Here is a 21,318-nt window from a genome sequence, read left to right on the forward strand (position 1 = left end):
ATGGGAAATAGGCGTGGTTGTAGTCTTTGTAGTATTTTCGCACTATGGCATAGAAATATCAAAAGAACGTTATGCACCGAATTTGGTTGAAATCGGTTAAGCAGATCTCAAGATATGGGTTTTCACCTAAAAGTGGGCGGTGCCACGCCCATTGTCTAATTTGAACGCGGTTCCTATAAAGTCATCTCATACCATCTCAGAGATAAAATTTAATGTCTCTGGCGTGTTTAGTGCTTGGTTTATCGCGCTTTTAGTAGTTTTTAACAGTACCGTTATATGGGGAGTGGGCGGAGTTGCCACCCATTTTCACACTGTAGATAGAGGTTCTAAAAACATTTGCTTCCAGTGAATTATTATTATAGCATTAGCGGTTTAGGAGATATGTACATTAAACTTTTGAGGGGCGGGACCACGCCCACTTTAAAAGAAAAATTTCAACTGCAGATGCCCCCCTCCCTAATGTGATCCTGTGTACCAAATAACAGTCTTGTATCTTATTGCGGAGCTTAGTTATGGCAATTTATTTGTTTTTGATTAATGGCGTTTTGTGGGCGTGGCAGTGGTCCGATTACGCCCATCTGCAATACCAACCGTCTCACGGTACCAAGTTTCATAAAGATATCTCAATTTTTACTCAAGTTAGAGCTTGCACGGACGGACGGACAGACAGTCACCCGGATTTCAACTCGTCTCTTCATCCTGATCATTTATATATATATAACCCTATATCTAACTCGATTAGTTTTAGGTGATACAAACAACCGTTAGGTGAACAAAACTATTATACTCTGTAGCAACAGGTTGCGAGAGTATAATAATTGAATTTTATCGTCGGATAGGCGTTTGTTAGCGAACTTAATAAAAAAGTTTCGGCTGCAGTCTGTTAAAAATATATAAACAGAGATACTTTTCGAAAAGGCTCTATTTTTGGCAAAAACCAATTTTCATTTCTTATGAGAAGAAATTTATCTGTTTAATTTATTAATAAAACAAAATGACTACCCCAGAATTAAAAAAAAAATCAATTTTTTATTTTTGCAATTATTATTTTTAAGATATTACATTATCCGAAAATTTGAAGCTGATTTCGCAAATAGATTCGTATTTCTAAGAATTTATTAACTTAGTGTGATTGTCTCCTAAACTTTAGGTTCGTTTTTCTCAAAACTATATTTTTTGAACTGGAGACCATTATAGCTCGAGAACTGCTCGGTATTTTCAATGAAATTTATACAGCTTTTTGAAAGCATAAACACTTACTAGTGCCTGATCGATTAAATTCGATTTATTATCAACAATTAACTCTTGGTGCTTGCTCGAATTTTTTTTTAATTTTTGTTAACTTAATAAACAAAAAAGTCTTAGATTATTTATTAATAAAACTTTTTTTTTTGTCCGATTGATTTTAGATGAGTTTCGAAAAATTAGTGATGGTCGCGGCTATGATTTTACTTTTAAAAATAAAATAATTTATGTACATGCAAAAAAATTCTTTAAATTTGTAATTTTTTCATGTCTTTGACTACAACTAGGGTGGTAAATACGTAGAGTGGCTGTCTGACGGCGCACCTAGACCCATTGTGATTCCACCGGGACTAATGTTCCCTCACTCTATTGTCTCCTCTCTGAACCAACCCGTACTTCTGTACAAATAGTTTTATCTGAGCAACTTCCGAAATGTCGTGCAAAAACCCTCGACCGATAGTTGCGATCCTTTTCCTGTATAGAACCTTACATTCGCATAGACTGACTACAACTAACTCCTAATAAGTCTCGGAAGTTCTAGAATGGAACATTATTGTAAAAATGTATTGTTCATTATTCTACGCCAAGTATTAGAAAAATATATAGAAGTAATATGGGATAGAACTACTTTCACCAAATAGAGTATGACGTTTCAATAGAGTATGACATTTTTTTAAATAATTCATTTTATGAGTATATTATATTAAATAAATATCTTATCCCAGTTTTTTAAATATTAATATCGTTACAAGTTTTGTATTTATATAATTTGAGTATAATTCAGTTTTTCTTAGTTTACCAATTCGATGGTGAAAACTTATTTTTGTATATATATAAGAAAATTAAACACTAATATCAGAAACTTTGATATTTACCTTCGATCTTAATTCCTAATTTGATATATATTTTTTAGATGAAAATGTTTTTATAAAAATTTATTAAATAGAAAAATTTCAACAAAATAATAAGCTTTTAAATATAATATAATAATTATTTAAATAGCTTTTTGTTAGTAGCCAAATAATTCTAAAAGTTTCTTTTCGACACTCTGCATCGGCATTTTGCTGACATTTTCAAGGGTAAAATATAATAATAATAAGCAATGTTGGACCCAGCGAGGAATGTTTATGCATATACTATTTTTTACGTCAAAATATATCTAGAAGATGAGCATGAATATGGGGTGGCCAAAAACTTTAACTTCGGAGTCACACAATAACATCTATACAAATTACAATATTGTTCTCAGAATGACAAATAAAAGTCGTCTCATGCTATAGCTAAGTGAATGCCAGCCAATGTCAGCCAGCACTGAATGAAAGACCATTATCCCGTTAGTTTCGAACCAAACGACGCCAGCGCAAGAAAACTTTCGTACTGTGATCAAAAAAGATGATAAGCCAAACGGAGCCCAAAGAGCTATGCCGTAAGCCCCCCTGGACTACACAATGGTATAAGAAATACGTAAATGCTTCATATGTTCATATTTACAACTCTAGTTTATAAAATAAGGTATGAAACTTAACAATTTACCTCGAAAAATTTATTCTCATAAAGCCAGGAAGTATAAATATTCCGTATATTGAGTGGAGATTTGACACAGGTGTGTATTATGCAGTCCCACATCAAGAAATAGCTAAATCCCATTTCAACGTCAATAGGTTCGAATGCATCTATTTCAGATATTTTGAAACTATATAAAAAATCAAAAAATAATTAATTCAAAATAAATATTACAACATTATATAATTACCTGAAATCTGATATATACTTATTAACAAAAATAAGTTGAGATATTAAAACCCCTTCAAATAACTTTAAATAATGCTGAGTTTTTCCTCCATGACTCAAGTCGTCACTTAATGTGGGAACCTTCTTAATGTCGTCAACAACGTAGGCATGAGTTAATTCTTGCAAAATATGATAACATGTCCTTTTTAAAAAGATGTTAGGGGTAAAGAAGTTTTTGAGCAAAATGTTGAAAACATTTTCCGTAGATGGAGTTCGAGAATGCTTGCAAAACTAGATAAAATATGAATCATATAAATTATCAATGAAATATAATGAACACTTACGTTATAAATGACATCAAAATCAGAAAGTAGTACTACCCTTTTTAATTCCCTAAATAATACCATAAAGTATTCTGGTGTGAACTTCTCTGAAAATAAAAGAATGTCATAATGAACACATGGGAAAAAACAAAGAGAATGAACGGATGCTTATGAATGTGACACACATGTGGTAACAATACCATAATACAAATATTATGGTATTTTGTGTACTACCGTAGATGTCCCATATCGAAATGTAGTAAACCCAAATACCAATATTTGTATCATAAAAAATAGACACATATGTCAAAAAAAAGTCAACAATAAAGATGTACATATGCGTAATGGATAAAGTGAGTAATATTATTTCAAATAATTCAAACGGGTGTATTTTCTTCACAAGAAACAGAATTGGTTAAAGTGTGCCTAAAAAGTCGCCATAAATAAGGCAGTCCATGTATTTCAAAAAAAAAGTGTGAAAAATATTTTGTTTTCCGTTTTATTAATTAATTTTTTAAGGCATTTTGACAGAATATTTTGAAGAGCTTTTGTTTAAAAAATTTTATCAAAGTTCCTTAACTTTTTTAGCTGTGTTTCTTAAAATACTACAATGAAATTGTTACCAGGAAAATACTACATTGCTTTCATGGTAAAGTTCTGGTATTTGGTGATACATATCTGGTATTCGTTCGTAGTATAGTACTGTTACCATATATCTGTCACAGGTATTAGCGGTAGTCATAAATAATAACAAAAAACTTAAACTTTATTATCTTGCTCTTGTTTAATGATATGTTTTAAAATGTAATATTACTTGTTCTTGTTTAATGATAAGTTGTTCTTGTTTAATGATAAGTTTTAAAATTTAATATTTAGCCTAACTTACTATTTTTAAGTCGTAATAAATAATTAGTTGCCAATTTAATTCGATGCTGTTGCAATCTTAAAAGGGAGTAATTTGGGGATATTGTATGACTGTGCCTATTAATTTTCTAAATACTATTAGGTAATTTACAAGCTTCGTCTTATCTCTTGGTTGTATTTCAATAGCTTAAAAAATACGACCCTTGTAAGCACCCCTTAATTGTTGTATGTCATAAAATGTAATATTTCTACACTTCACCAGCTGGTAGTGAAAAATTAAGAATACAAAAATGCCACGGGAAAGTGACAAAAATAAAATTAAAGCTTTTTAATGTTGAAACGGCAGCATTTTGGTTCACACTGCAACCACAGAAACAACAAAATATTTTTATATTTCACTTTCTTCAACTTAATTTACCTGAATATCGTGGATTCCTTCCATATTATTAAAAAAATTGATGAAATTTATTTATTTTATTCATTTTAGACACCTAAACATCAACAATAAAATAAAGTAAACAGATACGCTGATAGAATAGCACACTCAAAAAACATACCTCACCGTGTTGTATTTGTCGTATTTCAATTTTGTATGGGAAACAACAACAGTGTTGATATGACAGTCATAAGAAAATAAGACAATACGACGATATGACACAATCTGGCAACTTGTGAATACCCTATATATTTTTTTTGAGTTATCACCGATCTCCGCCTAATTCTTTTTAAATTTTCCAAGTAATTGTACTCTCGCAATTCTCATACTGTCAAAGAACCCGTGCTCCAAGTTTCATCAACTGAAACACTGATTTCTAAATAGATCACCAATATAATACTATCCGAAATATTTTTGCTTAATTTTGTTGACACATCTGATGGTATATAATAGTATATATGTATGTATTATATACGTGCATATGCAATACACAGCTATGGAGACTTAAATGGCACCAAGTCTAATTTCATATAATTGCTAAATTTGGAATTTGATTAATATGTAAAAATTTTGCATTCAATTTTGTGCTGCTGTACCAGAGTTGTACTGTACTGCTCAAATATTCCGTTATGTTTTGTTTTTTCTTTACCGTTATCAATGATGCGTACTCAATGCTGATTTTAAGTGGACACATAAATGGCACAGATTCCTCGCGTATATTTTAATATAATAACATTCATTGTGTTATTAAAAAATAAGTAATTAAAGGTATTTTAACGTAACAAATCACATGAAATGGGATCTGGTAAACATACCACAATAGAAGGAGACTAATTTGGAAAATATATGAAAAACTGAAAAAAGTGGCCGAAATTGCTAAACTAATGCGAAATTCTTGTAACAAAGTAAACAACGTCATCAAATTATGTGTGGAGAATCCCCATGTATTGGTCAAAGGCAGGATTCGGAAGTCTAGACAACATAAAACGGCATGCGGATGCTGCTGTATAAATAATTGGGCTTAAAAATATCCTGTAGACTTGCTAGAAACCACTCCTTTCTAAAAAAAAAAAAGTTTTCAAAACAATTGATCTTCGCCAGAACTCATCAAGAGAAATGCTTAAATTTAAAATTTGGTATTTTATTATGTTACATTATAGGTCATAGAACTTAGTTTTCATGTTATATTTTACTGCGCGTTAGCTAAAATTATATTAAAATCATCTTCAAATGTGATATATTTAATGTAAACTCAACCGAGACGCTAAATTTAATATATTGAGTTGATGTGGAAAAGATCAACCAGAGGACCGTAATTTATTATATTAGGGATATGAGGTTGATACCAAAGTCTGAATCAACTCCATTAATATTCAACGCTAAACCTTTAATATAATTTTATAATTTTTAATAATACTTGTTCACTTAATTTCGTTAAAATATCACACATTTTGACCAACCTAAATAATTTGAGGTCAGGGGGAAAACCGAAAATCACGATACAGTGTGTATTTTGGGCTTGTTGCATTAACCTTTGAGAATACTCAGGTGTACTCGATAGCTTAGTTTTAAAAAGTTTTATCTATACTTCTATACTAATATTATAAATGCGAAAGTCCGTTTGTTTGTTAAGCTTTCACGCAAAAACTACTTAACAGATCATCATGAAATTTTGTACATATACTCTTAGAGGTGTCAGAATGAACATAGGATACTTTTTATTACAAAATTTATAAATTTTTTACGAATTATTAAAAAAATTATTTTGGAAGATTATATATGTTTGGAAAATAAATTTGAAAATTTTGAAATTGAAAAAAAAAAGTTTGGCAGAAATGATTGTTTGTCGAAAAAATTAAAAATGAAAAAAACATAAATGTATAAAAAACGTAAATCAGAGAAATAACACAAATATTATTAGTTACTCTTATTAAATATAAAAATGCCTCGAAAGCGGAAATCGGCGCTGTCAAGAAATTCTACGCCGGTGCGTAAGGCTAAAGTTACACGAAATAAAGAATGTGAAGTTCAAGCAGAGCTGAGAAGGCAACAGCAAGCAGATCGACAACGTGTTTTGAGAGCAGCTGAAACTTCTCATCAGGCACGAGTACGTTCGAAAAGACAAGCTAAGCAGCAGGAAGCTAGAAGAGCAACGGAAACGCAAGAACAATTGCAGGCAAGAAAAATTAATGATGCAGAAGTAAGAACCACGCGTCGTCGTAATTTAATAACTAAGAATTGGTCTGTATTTATTGGTACTGGTTTTCAATATGATCCTTTAGTTGAGTATTCTAATCATCCCTTAATTGATTTGGGCTCAATGGATAAAAAATGTCAGTATTGTGATGCTTTTAAATGGAAAGATGAAAATGCTGGAATGTGCTGCAGCACTGGTAAAGTTTCACTTCCATTACTTGGTGAACCAGAAGAACCTTTAAAAACTTTATTGTTTAGTGTCACAGATGAGTCAAAACGATTTCTAAGTAAAATAAGGAAGTATAATTCTTGCTTTAAAATGACATCCTTCGGAGTTGATAAAGTGATAAGAATGCCAGGAGCACCAACCTTTACTGCACAAGAGCAAATATATCATCGCATTGGATCACTATTTCCAGGAAATAATGATCAGCATAAATTTTTGCAGGTGTATTTTATGGGTGATGAGCAAAATGAAGTAAATCGTCGTTGCCAGTATATAGATGGAGTAGAAAGAGAAACAACGAATGTTACACAGTCACAATGATTTGGTGAAGATTTTTAAAAGTGCGATAGACAACTGGCCTTCAGATAATTACAAAGTTGTCATTCATGCTGATCGAACTCCACGTGGTGAACATGAGAGGCGTTATAATGCACCAATGGTCAATGAAGTCGCTGTTTTGGTTACTGGTGACCCGTGCTCACCTCAAGACATAGAGTTACGAGAACATGATAATGCGTTAAAGCGCGTAGCTGATACTCATAAATTTTATGATGCTTTGCAGTATCCATTAATTTTCAGTAAAGGTGAATTAGGATATCATTTCAATATTTCAGTCATCAATCCGACAACGAACGAGCCAATTCAAAATAAAAAAGTTTCCTGTATGGACTTTTAAGCGTATTATATGATGCATCGAGAGCATGACTTCAATCTTCTTCTACGTACAAGGCAACTCTTCAATCAATGTTTAGTAGATATGTATATTAAAGTGGAGAGTGAACGTCTTCGTTACATTTCTCTAAATCAGAAAAAATTACGTGCTGAAAATTACATACATCTACAAGATGCGATTAACGCAAATGACAATATTAGACCTAATGACATTGGCAAAATGGTTATTCTGCCATCCACTTTTGTGAACAGTCCACGTTATCTGCATGAGTACACTCAAGACGCATTTACTTATGTACGAACTTATGGAAGGCATGACCTCTTCGTAACTTTTACCTGTAATCCTTCGTGGCAGAATGTAACTCAAGAACTTATGCCTGGTCAAAAAGCAACTGATCGTCACGATATAGTTGCTCGCGTATTTCGTTTAAAGGTTCAGAAGTTAATGAACGTTGTGACAAAAGGAAAAATTTTTGGAGACGTTGAGTGCCATATGTACTCCATTGAATGGCAAAAACGAGGTCTACCACATGTGCACATATTGATTTGGTTAAAACAGAAGCTACTTCCTAATCAAATAGACAAAATAATTAGCGCTGAAATTCCAGATACAGAAGAAGATAAAAATCTGTACGACACGGTTATTAAAAACATGATTCACGGTCCCTGTGGAACTCGAAACCCTGCATCACCTTGCATGAAAGATGGCAAGTGTTCAAAAAAATATCCTCGAGAACTGATTAGAGAAACAGTTCATAGTGATAAGGGTTACCCGTTATATAGACGAAGGGCGCTTGCTGATGGTGGTAAACATGTTAACATTCGGACTCACAGTGCGGAATTAAAGAGTTTTGATATTAGCAGGGTTGTGCCCTATTCGCCAATTTTGTGTAAAATTTTCAACGCACACATAAATGTTGAAGCATGTAATTATGTACGTGCGATTAAGTATATATGCAAGTATATCAATAAAGGAAGTGATCAGGCAATCTTCAATTTGCATAATAAAGATGCTGTGCAGGTCCACAATGAAATACAAACCTACCAAGCGGGAAGATATGTTAGTAGCAACGAAGCGGCATGGCGGCTTCTTGGCTTTCCACTGCATGAAAGATATCCTACTGTTATACATCTTGCAGTACATTTAGAAAACGGACAGCGTGTTTTTTTTAATGACAATAATTTTCAAGACAGAGTTTTGTCTCCCCCTGAGACAACACTGACTGCGTTTTTCAAGTTTTGTCAGAATGATAATTTTGCAAAGACATTATTGTACTCTGAGGTCCCCCGTTATTATAGATGGAACAACTCAAACAAACAATGGCAACGTCGCATTCAAGGTACACCTGTAGAAAATCAACCTGGGGTTAAAGTATCAGATGCTCTTTGTCGTTTCTATACCGTGCACGTTACAAATTTCGAATGCTTTTGTCTGCGTATGTTATTGCACCATGTTAGAGGTCCAATTAGCTTTGCAGATCTTAAAATTGTTAATGGTCAGAGATGTCAAACATACAGAGAAGCATGTGAGGCAAGAAAATTGTTAGAAAACGATAATCATTGGGACAAAACTATGGAGGAAGCCGTACAATGTCGATCACCAGATAGAATAAGGGAACTTTACGCTACACTTTTATCATCTTGCGGTATTTCTAACCCTCAAACTCTTTGGGATCAGTACAAAGAATACATGGCTGAAGATATTTTACATCAACTTCAGCAAGTACAAACAGATATGACTTTCAATGAAAATATTTACAACAAAACGCTAATTCTAATTGAAAACAAGGTTTTTACAATGGTTGGGAAAAACTTAGATGATTTTGGAATGAAAAGTCCTCGAAGAGATAATGAGGATGATTTTAACAATGAAATTGCTCGAGAGCAAAATTATGATTTCATAGCACTGCAGCAACAAGTTGAAGAATTAATCCCTCATTTACTTCCAGAGCAAGCTCATGTTTTCCGTCAACTTTTATATAGAATAGAATCCGGCAAAGGTGGAGTCTTCTTTCTCGATGCACCAGGATGAACAGGAAAAACGTTTTTGCTCAACTTATTATTAATGTACATCAGAAAAAACAGACAAATAGCAGTTGCAGTAGCTTTTTCGGGTATTGCAGCAACGCTTTTAAACGGCGGCCATACGGCACATTCCGTTTTGAAATTACCATTAAATCTTGCACAGGAAGATTCACCCATCTGTAATTTCAGTAAAAATAGTTCTCGAGGTAGGATGCTGCGAGAATGTAAGCTTTTAGTGTGGGATGAATGTACAATGTCTCACAAAAAGGTTATAGAAGCTTTAAACAGAACTCTTTAGGACCTGCGAGATAGTACGGATATAATGGGAGGAATGGTAGTTTTACTGGCTGGTGATTTTCGACAAACTCTTCCGGTTATACAGAGGGGAACACCAGCAGATGAAATTCAAGCATGCTTAAAATCATCAAGCTTATGGTCGAGAGTTGAAAAACTCAGTCTCAAAACGAATATGAGAGTGTATCTTCATAATGACGTGGATTCGGGACTTTGAGTTTTTAAATTCATTTGAACTGTCGGGTGTACCATCACATAAGCTTAAATTGAAACTAAATGTACCAGTGATGCTTATGCGAAATTTAAATGCTCCTTTGCTATGTAATGGAACACGACTTCGGATAACGAAATTGGGACAGAACATACTTGGCGCTACTATATTAACAGGTGTTGGTAAAGGAAAAAGTGTGATCATACCTCGGATTCCAATTATTCCCACTGACCTTCTATTCAAATTTAAAAGAGTTCAGTTTCCCGTCAAGCTTAGCCTTGCCGTAACTATAAACAAAGCACAAGGGCAAACATTAAAAGTGGCAGGAGTGCATTTAGAAAAGTCATGCTTTTCACATGGTCAACTATATGTAGCCTGTTCGCGTGTATCTAATGCCCGAAATTTACACATATTTGCACCAAACGGAAAAACGTATAATATAGTTTATAAAAATATACTGGATTAATCATCTATATTGCTTATTTTAAATTGTTCCATTTCTAAATTATGTAATTTCGTTATAATGAAATATATCTTTGTTGTATTGATTCAATAAAGTATATTTTAAAATTTGAAAATTCATTGCATTTAGTAATCCAAGCCAAGCAATAAAATATATTCTTTATATGGATCCATATCTACTATAATGATATCAGTTATTTATTTGATGGATTCGATGCGAGCGAAGCCGCGGGTAAAAGCTAGTAAATATATAACTTACAAAATGACCGACATATTCGACATAAGGTTAGCTATAATAACAAAAATTATTATAGGTTGTATATTGCACTCAGGGGGGTTGTAGAATCTGATAATTTTAGGAATCAGAATTGAAACCGATTCAAAACAGAAATAGCTGACAGATTTGAAATGTAAGTTAAGAAATTAATTTATATTATTGTTACGATTTAATTTATCTTTATTTTTATAGGGGAAAACATAAGAATAAAACACAAAATGTCATAACTATTGAGTTAATGGAAAAAATCCACCGTAATTTAACACTCAAATGCAAACACTCACTTCCGCCAACCTCAAGTTTGAAAATCTTATATTGGGTATATGGAAGAAACGAGTAGTATTGACCCCATTTTATCTATTTTTGTCATTATACGTATTGACCAATATATGCGATATAAAGTCAACCGGAAGTTCGAAAATCTTTCTGTTAGATATATGGGGGCTAAATAAAGTATTGACCCGATTTCATCCAATTCTACATACAGACATATCGCTATCAGGAAAGTATTAGCTCCGAATTTCAAAAATAGATCTCACATATTGATGAATATTTTCGGCAAAAAGTCAGCCGCGGGAAATGTGGTCCAAATGTTCGGTATATGGGGAGATGGAACAGTCATGGTCCGATTTTGATAAGTTTTAGGCTTGGGATGGCATATCTTAAAGACACTATTTGTGCAAAGTTGTATCCCGATATATTCTTCAGTGCGTGATTTATAACTGAAAAATGAAAGAATGTGATAGAATCTAAATTTGTGGTATATGGGAAGCGGGCGTGGTTGCAGTCCGAATTCGCACTGTATCACAGAAATGTCAGGATAATGTTATCTACCGAATTTAATCGAAGTTGGTGTAGCAGGTCTAGAGATATGTGATTTCACCTAAATGTGGGCGGGTGGCTTTGACACCTCCTGTGCCATCCTGCGTATAAAATTTAATGTATCTAACGCATTTACCATAGTTATTGATTTATCGCACTTTTAGTAGTTTTCAACCAAACCGTTATATGGAAGGTGGATGGAGTTATCATCCAATTTTACATATTTTCACACTTTCGCACACAAGAACTGAAAAATTTATCCTAAGCACAACAAATCTATTTGATAACGGAGCCACGCCGACCTTTTAAAGCTTTTCAAACCGCAGACGCCCTCAATATTGACATTCTATATGTTTTCGATTAATAGCGTTTTGTGGACGTGGCTGTGGTCCAATTATGCCCATCTATGAACTCGTTCTCCCAATTTGAACGATATCTCAATTTTTACTCAAGTCACAGCTTGCACAGACAAACGGACGGACATAACTCTATATCTATCTCGTTTAGTTTAAAGTTTTACAAACAACCGTTAGGTGGACAAAACTATATATATAACAATATTATACTCTATAACAACATGTTGCAAGGATATAAAAAAACGAACAACCATCATATTCTGTGACACCAATGAAAATCAGAATTAGTTTGCAATTCTGGCAAATAAGCATATTTGACTTTGTTTCCACAACAACAACCCTGAAAAACATAAATAAGTTAGTGAGGCGTTTTCACAAAGTAAAAAGGCAAAGTTAATTACGTTGTTTAACCAAGCCTGGCGTTTTCAATTTTCGCTTTGTAAATATTTACCTTGTAGATGTAACAGACCATAAAACGATTCGAATATCTTGCAAATTGTGTCCTTTGAAAATAATGACTCCCATTCATCTGCCATATTTTGTACCAATGCGGTTGAACTACGGTCCTTCTCGGCTTTTATAAACTCTAGGAACGTAGAGAGTAGCCGACAGATATTAATCGTAAATAACGCGATCTGTTAAGGAAAATAGAACTTATATGAATAATTACATTACACACTACACAGTTTTACAAACCTTTGGATTTTCAATATTTTCCATCGATTTATGTACGCTTGGTATCCAAGAACCTAGTCCAATGATAATGTTATCCCAGTCTTTAGCACCTAGACTCAAAGGTATTTTTATAAGTATTTCTTTTAGCAGTCGAATGTATTCAATTAGTTCTATAACGGCTGTGTACTCAAGTTCGTTTATTTCTCTAAAAATATATTCTAAATAATTATTTTGTCCACTCTATGGTAAATATATGTAGTAAGTAAGTAGTAAGTCTTACACTTTATTTTGTATATAAAATTTTTCATTTATTGATCGAACAGATTCCAACAACTGCTTAATTACATTTCTGTCACCGATTCTCAATTCATCGCAATTGAAATTATTTATTACAAGGCAGCGCAACGCTGCACATTTTATCCAAATATCTGTTGATTTTGCACAATCAAAAATATTGCTTACGGTAATGCTGCGGTAATTCAGGAGCGGAGTTTGATACTAAAATTAATTAAAAATAAATAAATGTTGACTTATGCCCAAATTATATTATACTTTTAGCAACCTATAAACATTATTGGGGGTCAAAAAATCGAATTATTTATTTCGGTTGGTACTCTATAAAATAGGTTCCTAGACTCCTCTAAGAAAATCTCTCCAAGAATGAGTTCTTAATTTTAACGGGAAGGTCCTCCGCCTTACAGTTTTCTTATTATCAGATAGAAAAATTAAAAACTCGTTTTTAACTATGTACTTAAAAAAGTATCTCGTTTTATGGACTTTGTAGTAAATCTAGTCTATAAAAAAGTCTCATACGATTTTTTCGTAAACCTAATCAATATTATCAGATATTAATTATTGAAGTTTGATTATTTTAAAGAACATTTTTTCGTTTGAATTTTATAATTCAATTAAAAAATCATCATAAATCGGAAAGCTCAAAGTTTTGTAGGAAATTTACTGCTCTACAAAAATGTCTCTTGTAAGCTCTCGACTTTTATTTTAAACCGCACCTAATTCATTTTACTTCTCCCATATACTTGTATATGGGATTTGTTGATATTTTCCAACAAAATTTTTATCTCCATAGTAAATAAATTTACAACTTTAAAAAAGTGATAATTTATTACAAAATTTTCCGCTCTACAAAAAAAGCAACATGCATGTACTTGATCCATAAGAGATGCTGAGATCCACTTACTATTTCTCTGATGACAACACGACTATTTTTAACAAGTGATGTTATCGACATTAAGGGGTTATACCAAGTCACGTTTTTAAAAAAATCAATTTTTTTTACAGTTTTGTAAAATGTATATATCTTTGATTCATTTGAACATTTTTTAACAAATCGATTACAAGAGCAAGTCGGCGCCGTACAGAGTAGCATGTTTATGAAACTTTAAATTCGTTTTTCTCAAAACCACGTTTTTTAAGTCGGTGACCACAATATCTGAAAAACCGCTGAGCCGATTGAGCTCAAATTTCACACAAGCTCAAAAAATACATTTTGTTGTCGTTGATCGAAGGATTTTTAAATAAAATTATTAATTTAATCAACTATTTAAGACGATTTTTTCAGGAAAATAAAATTGTTTTCTTAAGAATTATTAATTATATTTTTCTAATTCCTTCGATTAACGACAACATCTTTTTATAAACAGAATCTACATGACTTTTTTTATTTCAGATGATCCTTAAAGGATATGTTGGTCACCGCGAGACACATTTTTCAAGTACCCTTGGGAGATTGCATACAGAGGACAGAAAAATTTTTATTTTTGTTTATTAAAAATATTTTTTAACACATTAAAAGATGTATATTATATAGAAAAACTTAAAAAAAAATAATATCTATAATACTTTAAGAAAAAAATCGACCGCCTGACTAGGTATAACCCCTTAACAGACAGCTGGATGGACGACTCGCATAAGGCAAGTTTTTGATGAACTCACGACCTTTACTGAATGCCTGGTAACAATCAAATACTTATGTTCGAGATAAAGTAGAAAGTTGAAAACACAAAATTTCAAAGAAACTCATTGTTCATATTTTTTTCATGCTAAAAATCGCCAGATTGGGTCCTAAACAGACAGCAGCCAAAGTCACACTAGTAGACATACTCAAATCAAACTGCACGCGATCTTAAAAAAATAAGATTTTTAGGGTAAAATTTTTTATAGATTCGGTTGCACGCAGTTTAAATGATTAAATTTGAATATATATATTAGTCAAGGTGAGTATACTATCAACTATACAGGCGTATAAGTTGTACAGTAAAATGTTACTACTGATTATATTCGTCTACAAGTAGAACGGAAAGTTTATTACATAATATACATATGTATCTCCATCACATAACAAGTAAGAAAGATCTAAGTTCGGGCGTAACCGACCTTTCATATTCTTGCAATTCGCAAGGCTGGTGTTTTTAGGTGCAAGCCAAAGTTTATACCTCCACTATGGTTTTATGAACAACATTAAAACAAATTAACTTCCGAACAGCAGGTAAGCCAAGGATTTTTTGACAATTAAATGTCAACACAATACCTATTTAACAATTATAACAGGTTTCAAATCTTACGGAACATCGTATTTGTGGGCAGTGAATTAAAACCCACATGATTGAAGACGAGCCAAACGCTTCAAAAATTTAATGACACTACACATTTACTTAATTTTATTTTTACTGCTTCCAAATTGTGCCTTGGTTCGTCCAGTTTTTGCATTGTTCTCCACGAGCTCAATAAGTTTTTAAATTGGTTTAAACTTTGTTTTTATAAAAGTTCGTCGAAAAACTAAATTTTATAAATATGTACCTGTAAGAAATTAATGTAAGCTGATAAGCCGTCTTTAGCAATTAGATGTTTGAAGAGTTCCTCGTTAAAAACGATTGATGCGCTTTCTTCAAACGGCAAGTATCGATAATGTGAAAGTAAAATGTGAAGAGCTCGACAATACAATATATTGTCAGCTTCTATAGCATTTCGAAGAAGAATTTCATGTACTTTTTCCGATAGAGTAGATTCATTTTGAATCAAAATTTTGATTTGATCCTGTAATTCTTCAATCCAAACCTTCAGAGCAACACCTTCCTGAAAAATTAATATTATTAAATAGAAGATCATCAAAAATTAATTGTATTTTAAAGTACATATTACCAATAACACGTCATACTAATATAATGCTAACACCACGGAGTCATACCCCTCTATTACGCATCTATAATTGCGCGCTTACAGCTGCTATTCGACAACAAAATACCACATGCACATTACTCGATAATATCGTCTACCTACCGCAGACAATTGTGTCTATTATCGAATACTACCAACAATTATTATGGTAGATATTCTATTTTCTATTTGAAAAATTTACCGTAATAGATCATTAAACAAATCGTTACTCTTTAAGCACTTAATGAATTTTTTATACTCTTGCAACACGTTGCTACAGAGTGTAATAGTTTTGTTCCCCTAATCGAGTTAGTTGTATATAATATTATATTATTAATATATAATATAATTGATCAAAATGTAGAGACAAGTTGAAATCTTGGCATCATAAGAAGATTGAAATTGTAGATGGGCGTAATCGGATCATTGCATTGCCCACAAAACGCCATTAATCGAAAACCAATAAAGCCATAACTAAACTCCACAATTAGATAAAAGGCTGTTATTTGGTATAAGGAATCGCATCAGGGAGGGGCATCTGCCTAAACCGTTAAAGCTATAATAACGAAATTCACACAGGGCAAATAATTTTGGCACCCTTACCGACGGTATGGAAATGGGTGAAATCGGATAATAACCCCGTCCACTCCGTCGACGGTTTTGTTAAAAACGATATATCAATAAATAAATGCGTCAGACATAAAATCTTACACCCGAGATGGTACAAGAGGTCTTCATTAGAGGCGCTGTCAAAATAGGACGTTGCGCTTGGCACCGCCCACATTTAGGTTATACCCGATATCTCGACCAATTTAACCGGTAGGTAACATTATTCTGATATTATTATGTGAAAGTGCGAAAATGAGCAAAATCGGACTACAACCACGCCAAGGGCTGAGTTTGAGTGTAATCGAACATTTTATACCCTCGTAACTTGCAAGGATCAAAGCCTTTTTGTGAAATAATTCAACATTCAAATTTGGTATCCTATTAACTTCTGTACATTATACCATAAGACGTAGACTCACTTAGTTTCATTACTACATTTCGCATGTCCGAAATATTAATAGTAAGATCGACCTAATTAACTCAAATGTGATATATGTGATATAAACTCAATCAAAGCTATAGGATAGGAAATCCCAATTTCTGTACTAATGAAAATCATTATGTATAGCATATAGAAGATGGAGTAGTTCGTGGATCAATATCGCACATTTTTGGAATTTAAATATAGTATATCTTATATTATACTTTATTTATACACATATATATTGCCAAGGCATCTTACATATTGACCGATATACGGTATATAGCCAACCGGAAGCTTGAAATCCTTATATAATTCATATAAATTTTTTTATATAAGGTACACACTTATATGGTGCTAACATTTTAACCTGATTTTATCCAGTTTTGGTATTATGACATATCATTAGCAGACAAAGATGCTCTCTGAATTCCAATAAGAAACCGAACAGATTTATCAATATATAAGGTATAAAATCAAGCGGATGTTTGAAAATCTGTATATTAGGTATTTGGGGAAATATTGCCCTGATTTTAGTCCATTTTATGCAAGAGAATATACTGTTACTAAAAAGAACTGCTGTTGAAAGTTTTCTTACATATTGACCGATAGACGCGATATAAAGTCAATCGGAAGTACAAAAATATTATATTTATATGTGGTATGTATATGGGGCTAAGGTAAGTATTATCTCGATTGAAAGTTTTATTCTGATATCTTGATCATTGATGTTTGATTTGTATACTGTTAAGTGAAGGAATCAGTTGGATTTGAAAGATTGTTATATGGAAGCGTGGTTTTCATCCGATTTCGTCCATTTTGACAATGTAATATAAAAATATGGTTGAAATTGATCAAGTAGATCCTGAAGTATAGGTGGTACTGCGGCCGTTGTTCAATTTTAACACCGGCTCGTCTTCATTTTTTCCATGCCATCATCATTCAATGCCTCTGACCTATTTATTTAGTGAGTTATCGCTTTTTTAATAGTCTTCAATGTAACCGATATATGGAGAGTGGGCTCGGTTATCAAATGATTACAATATGAGAGGTTATCATCAGTATGTAAGGAGACATACTTGTAGAAACACTTGTGTGGCAAACTTAATATACCATGTTTAGGGTATAGAAGCAGTTCAATATTTCTTGAAGCTTGCAATCAACAACATTATTCAGAATATAAATTAGTTTTGATATAGATAAGGATAGATAAATATTTTTACATATATAAACGATGAAATACACAAATAAATCTTACCTCCGGTTTGATGTTTAGAACACTTTCTGCAGCAGATGTAAAAACTATACAATTGAGCAATTCGTGGTATAAATTGCGATTTATTATGCTCATTTCTTTGCAAACATTTTCTTGAAATCGTTTGATAATATACACATTCAAAAGTGATCGCTGTAAGATTATGATTATTGTCTGAAGCTCTAAACATTCATAGTGCACTTCTTGTTTTGTGGAAACAATGCCATTTATGGCTTCCATAAATAAAATGTAATTTTTAAATTTTTCCTGCAATGCAGAAATGTCCTTAGTCGTAGTAAACATATTTATTAGATTATTTTGTGCTGTAAATCTGATTTTAGGTGCATTGTATTTGGCAGTACTGCGGAATATAAAACGAATTATTAAATCTGCACTTTTTGATGTATTTGACACCGTAAGTGTGTTCATCACTCGCAAATTTGAAATACAATGTAAAGTTGCCACCTCATTTACGATATGTTCATCGCATAACACACTTTCCCAGCACTCAGAAAGGGTTTCTTCCCTAATTGAATTAATTGCTGAAGATTGAATCAAAAACGAGAATAGTTTCAAGAATGCCTTTGTTTTTGTTTCATTAAAAACACTTCCGCATGAAAATATCTTCGGCAAAACTTTAGAAATAATTTGTCCGCATAATTCAACCAACTCATAGTTGTCATCTCTTTCAAGATGCTCAAACATGATGCTTAAGAATTCATCCACTGTTGTGGAACCAATAAAGAAATTACCACCATCATTTTGTAAAAACAGTGTTTGCAACCAATTAATTTTTTCTTCTGATTTTTCAAGTAGTGCTTCTCTTGTTATATCGCTTATTATTGTCCTGACAGCTGGGCTGGATAACAGCATATCTTTACGTTTTCCAATTTTCAATGGTTGCAACAATAAACGTTCAATAAACAAAATTTGCATACGCCAAGAGGACACCTGAAAATTGAAATCATGCTTTGTTATCAAGTTAAGCAAAAAATTTTAAACCACTTACGGAGATGAGTATATTGTTGATAAAATCGAATTGTTGATCACCATCCAAATAATGTAAAAATTTGAAAATAATTTCGGCAATATCAACGTAAAGATTTTCATTCGAAATAGGTATTAAGTCAATTAATATTTCTAAAGATTTTGTAACATCAAAGTTGTTTGTAATATTTATATTGAATTTGGTGTCAGAAAATATATCCATAAATAACAACAGGTGTTTTAGGCAAGATTCGCATTCTTTGCCAGCAATTCGTTTTAAGCAATGGCTAACTAGATCGGAGGCTAGGTTTTTTAATTTACTCTTATTTCTATCTTTTTGCCCATTTGGTAATAATAAATCCAATTTATCACTTAAGCCTTCTTGATCAAATTTAACTAGACTTTGGAAGATATCAATAATCCCCTCAGGACAATGTTCTATATCAGTAATAAGTGAAGTTACTAAATCAAATATCGATATCCAGAATTCCTTTAGAAGATATGCTTGTATCTGTTCATTAGCTTCTCTTTCTATTTTAATGTCAGCTAACATTTGAAGAGTTAAATCAAAAAATGATTTACAAGCACAATTTCTATTTGCTCTGAGTAAGCATTTTGTAGGATCAAGTATGTTTTTATGTAGAAGTTCGAAGGCATTTTGTTGTTTCTCATCAAGTGGCATTTCTGTACTGTTTATCACCTTATTTAATACCAGTTTTAAACAGTCAAAATATGAATTCAACACAACTTTGTGATCTGTTCCACTAGCATTAACATTCTCGGAACAAAAAACATATTTAAATTTCTCTAAAAACAATTTCATAAAAATATACCAGTTGAAATTATTAGTACGCACTGATATCAAAGCTGAACAAAACGGTAACATTTTAGGACAGATGTTTTCATAGTTATTAAAGAAATTATTTTGAAGCAAACTCCACAGCCTGTATTCAACCGCATTGTTGAAGTCCAAAAGTATATACCTGCAAATAGAATCCATTTATTATTAAAATATTAGTAAATACATGGAATTATGAATATTATAGCTTTAATGAACTATGATAATTATAACTTCAAGGACCGCTTTCTAATATAGTATATAATAGGTAATATTATTCCCTATTTTAAAGTTTGTTTTAAATATTGGTATTCTCATCTAGCTAGTAAAAAAATTAATTAATTGTTTGGATCATAAACTTATGTCAAAAAGAGCTTCAGCAGAGTACTAATTTAAGTATCCAAAATCAAAAAACTATTCTTATCAGACCATAGCACGGGCAAAAATTTAAAATTTATATAAGAAAAATAACATAAATAAGACTTATGCATTAACGCTTAAATGTATAAGTAATAATCTTACTTCTTGTTCTTATTACTAAATGCCGTAAATTATAATATGTTTGAACTTACCAATCATCATAGGTTGATTGTACAAGTAATGTGCACTGCCATATATGTAGAGACAATATTCGATCGCTTTCATTAATTCCAGCAAAACATATTTCAATGATATCTTTTTTCCGTTCAGAAATTATGGCGTTTAGAGATATGTTTAAAATCATATTGTGTATTGTTTTGAACCATCCTCTCCTATAAGAATATATATATACATACTTTATTACAGACGATCGGTACAGCCTTTTAAAATATGTATTTCGTTTGTCAAACTAACAACATTAAATAGAGAAAAATCAGTTCATCTAATTTCAAAAGTTATTTCATTTTACGCATTCAAAAAAAAGTTTGTCTTTTTTTGTTTAATTTTGGCTTTGCGAGTATTGTGGTTGGAGTATTGTGGAAATTAAAGACGATCTCTTTTTTATCGAAAGCGTTAGCAGAGAAGTCGTAGTTTTGAAGTTCTGCCTTTTTTCCTGTCGTTTTAACGCAATTTACAACATAATATATCTATATTAATATTTTTAACAATAAATACAAAGAAAATTGTGTACAATTTTTCTAATTCTGTTTTTAAAAAAATACGTGAAGCGTTTGTGGAACGAAAAGGTGAGAACAAAGTTAAAAAAAAGTGAACACTTTGTATTAAACAAGTGAAGAAG

General features: G+C 32.1%; 1 protein-coding gene across 2 annotated transcripts in view; it reads right to left on the bottom strand.

The window, feature by feature from the left end:
* Ltn1 (E3 ubiquitin-protein ligase listerin) overlaps nt 1-21,318 on the bottom strand; it is a 51,741-nt gene that overhangs the window by 11,383 nt on the left and 19,040 nt on the right. Inside the window, exons 3-13 of one of the 2 annotated variants that reach the window (XM_036372837.2) lie at nt 20,672-20,851; nt 19,284-20,244; nt 18,278-19,225; nt 15,633-15,908; nt 13,096-13,313; nt 12,837-13,020; nt 12,592-12,775; nt 3,321-3,406; nt 2,999-3,267; nt 2,779-2,938; nt 2,151-2,686 (exon numbers count right to left, since the gene is read on the bottom strand). In XM_036372837.2, the coding sequence (XP_036228730.2) occupies nt 2,477-2,686; nt 2,779-2,938; nt 2,999-3,267; nt 3,321-3,406; nt 12,592-12,775; nt 12,837-13,020; nt 13,096-13,313; nt 15,633-15,908; nt 18,278-19,225; nt 19,284-20,244; nt 20,672-20,851 (3,676 nt within the window). In that variant the 3' untranslated portion in view covers nt 2,151-2,476. Of the gene's footprint in view, nt 1-2,150; nt 2,687-2,778; nt 2,939-2,998; nt 3,268-3,320; nt 3,407-12,591; nt 12,776-12,836; nt 13,021-13,095; nt 13,314-15,632; nt 15,909-18,277; nt 19,226-19,283; nt 20,245-20,671; nt 20,852-21,318 lie in introns of those variants that run through there. The other variant, XM_070111075.1, reaches the window with a different exon arrangement.

Source organism: Bactrocera oleae, chromosome 6, assembly GCF_042242935.1.
Source record: "Bactrocera oleae isolate idBacOlea1 chromosome 6, idBacOlea1, whole genome shotgun sequence".
In the NCBI taxonomy this organism is placed as follows: domain Eukaryota; kingdom Metazoa; phylum Arthropoda; class Insecta; order Diptera; family Tephritidae; genus Bactrocera; species Bactrocera oleae.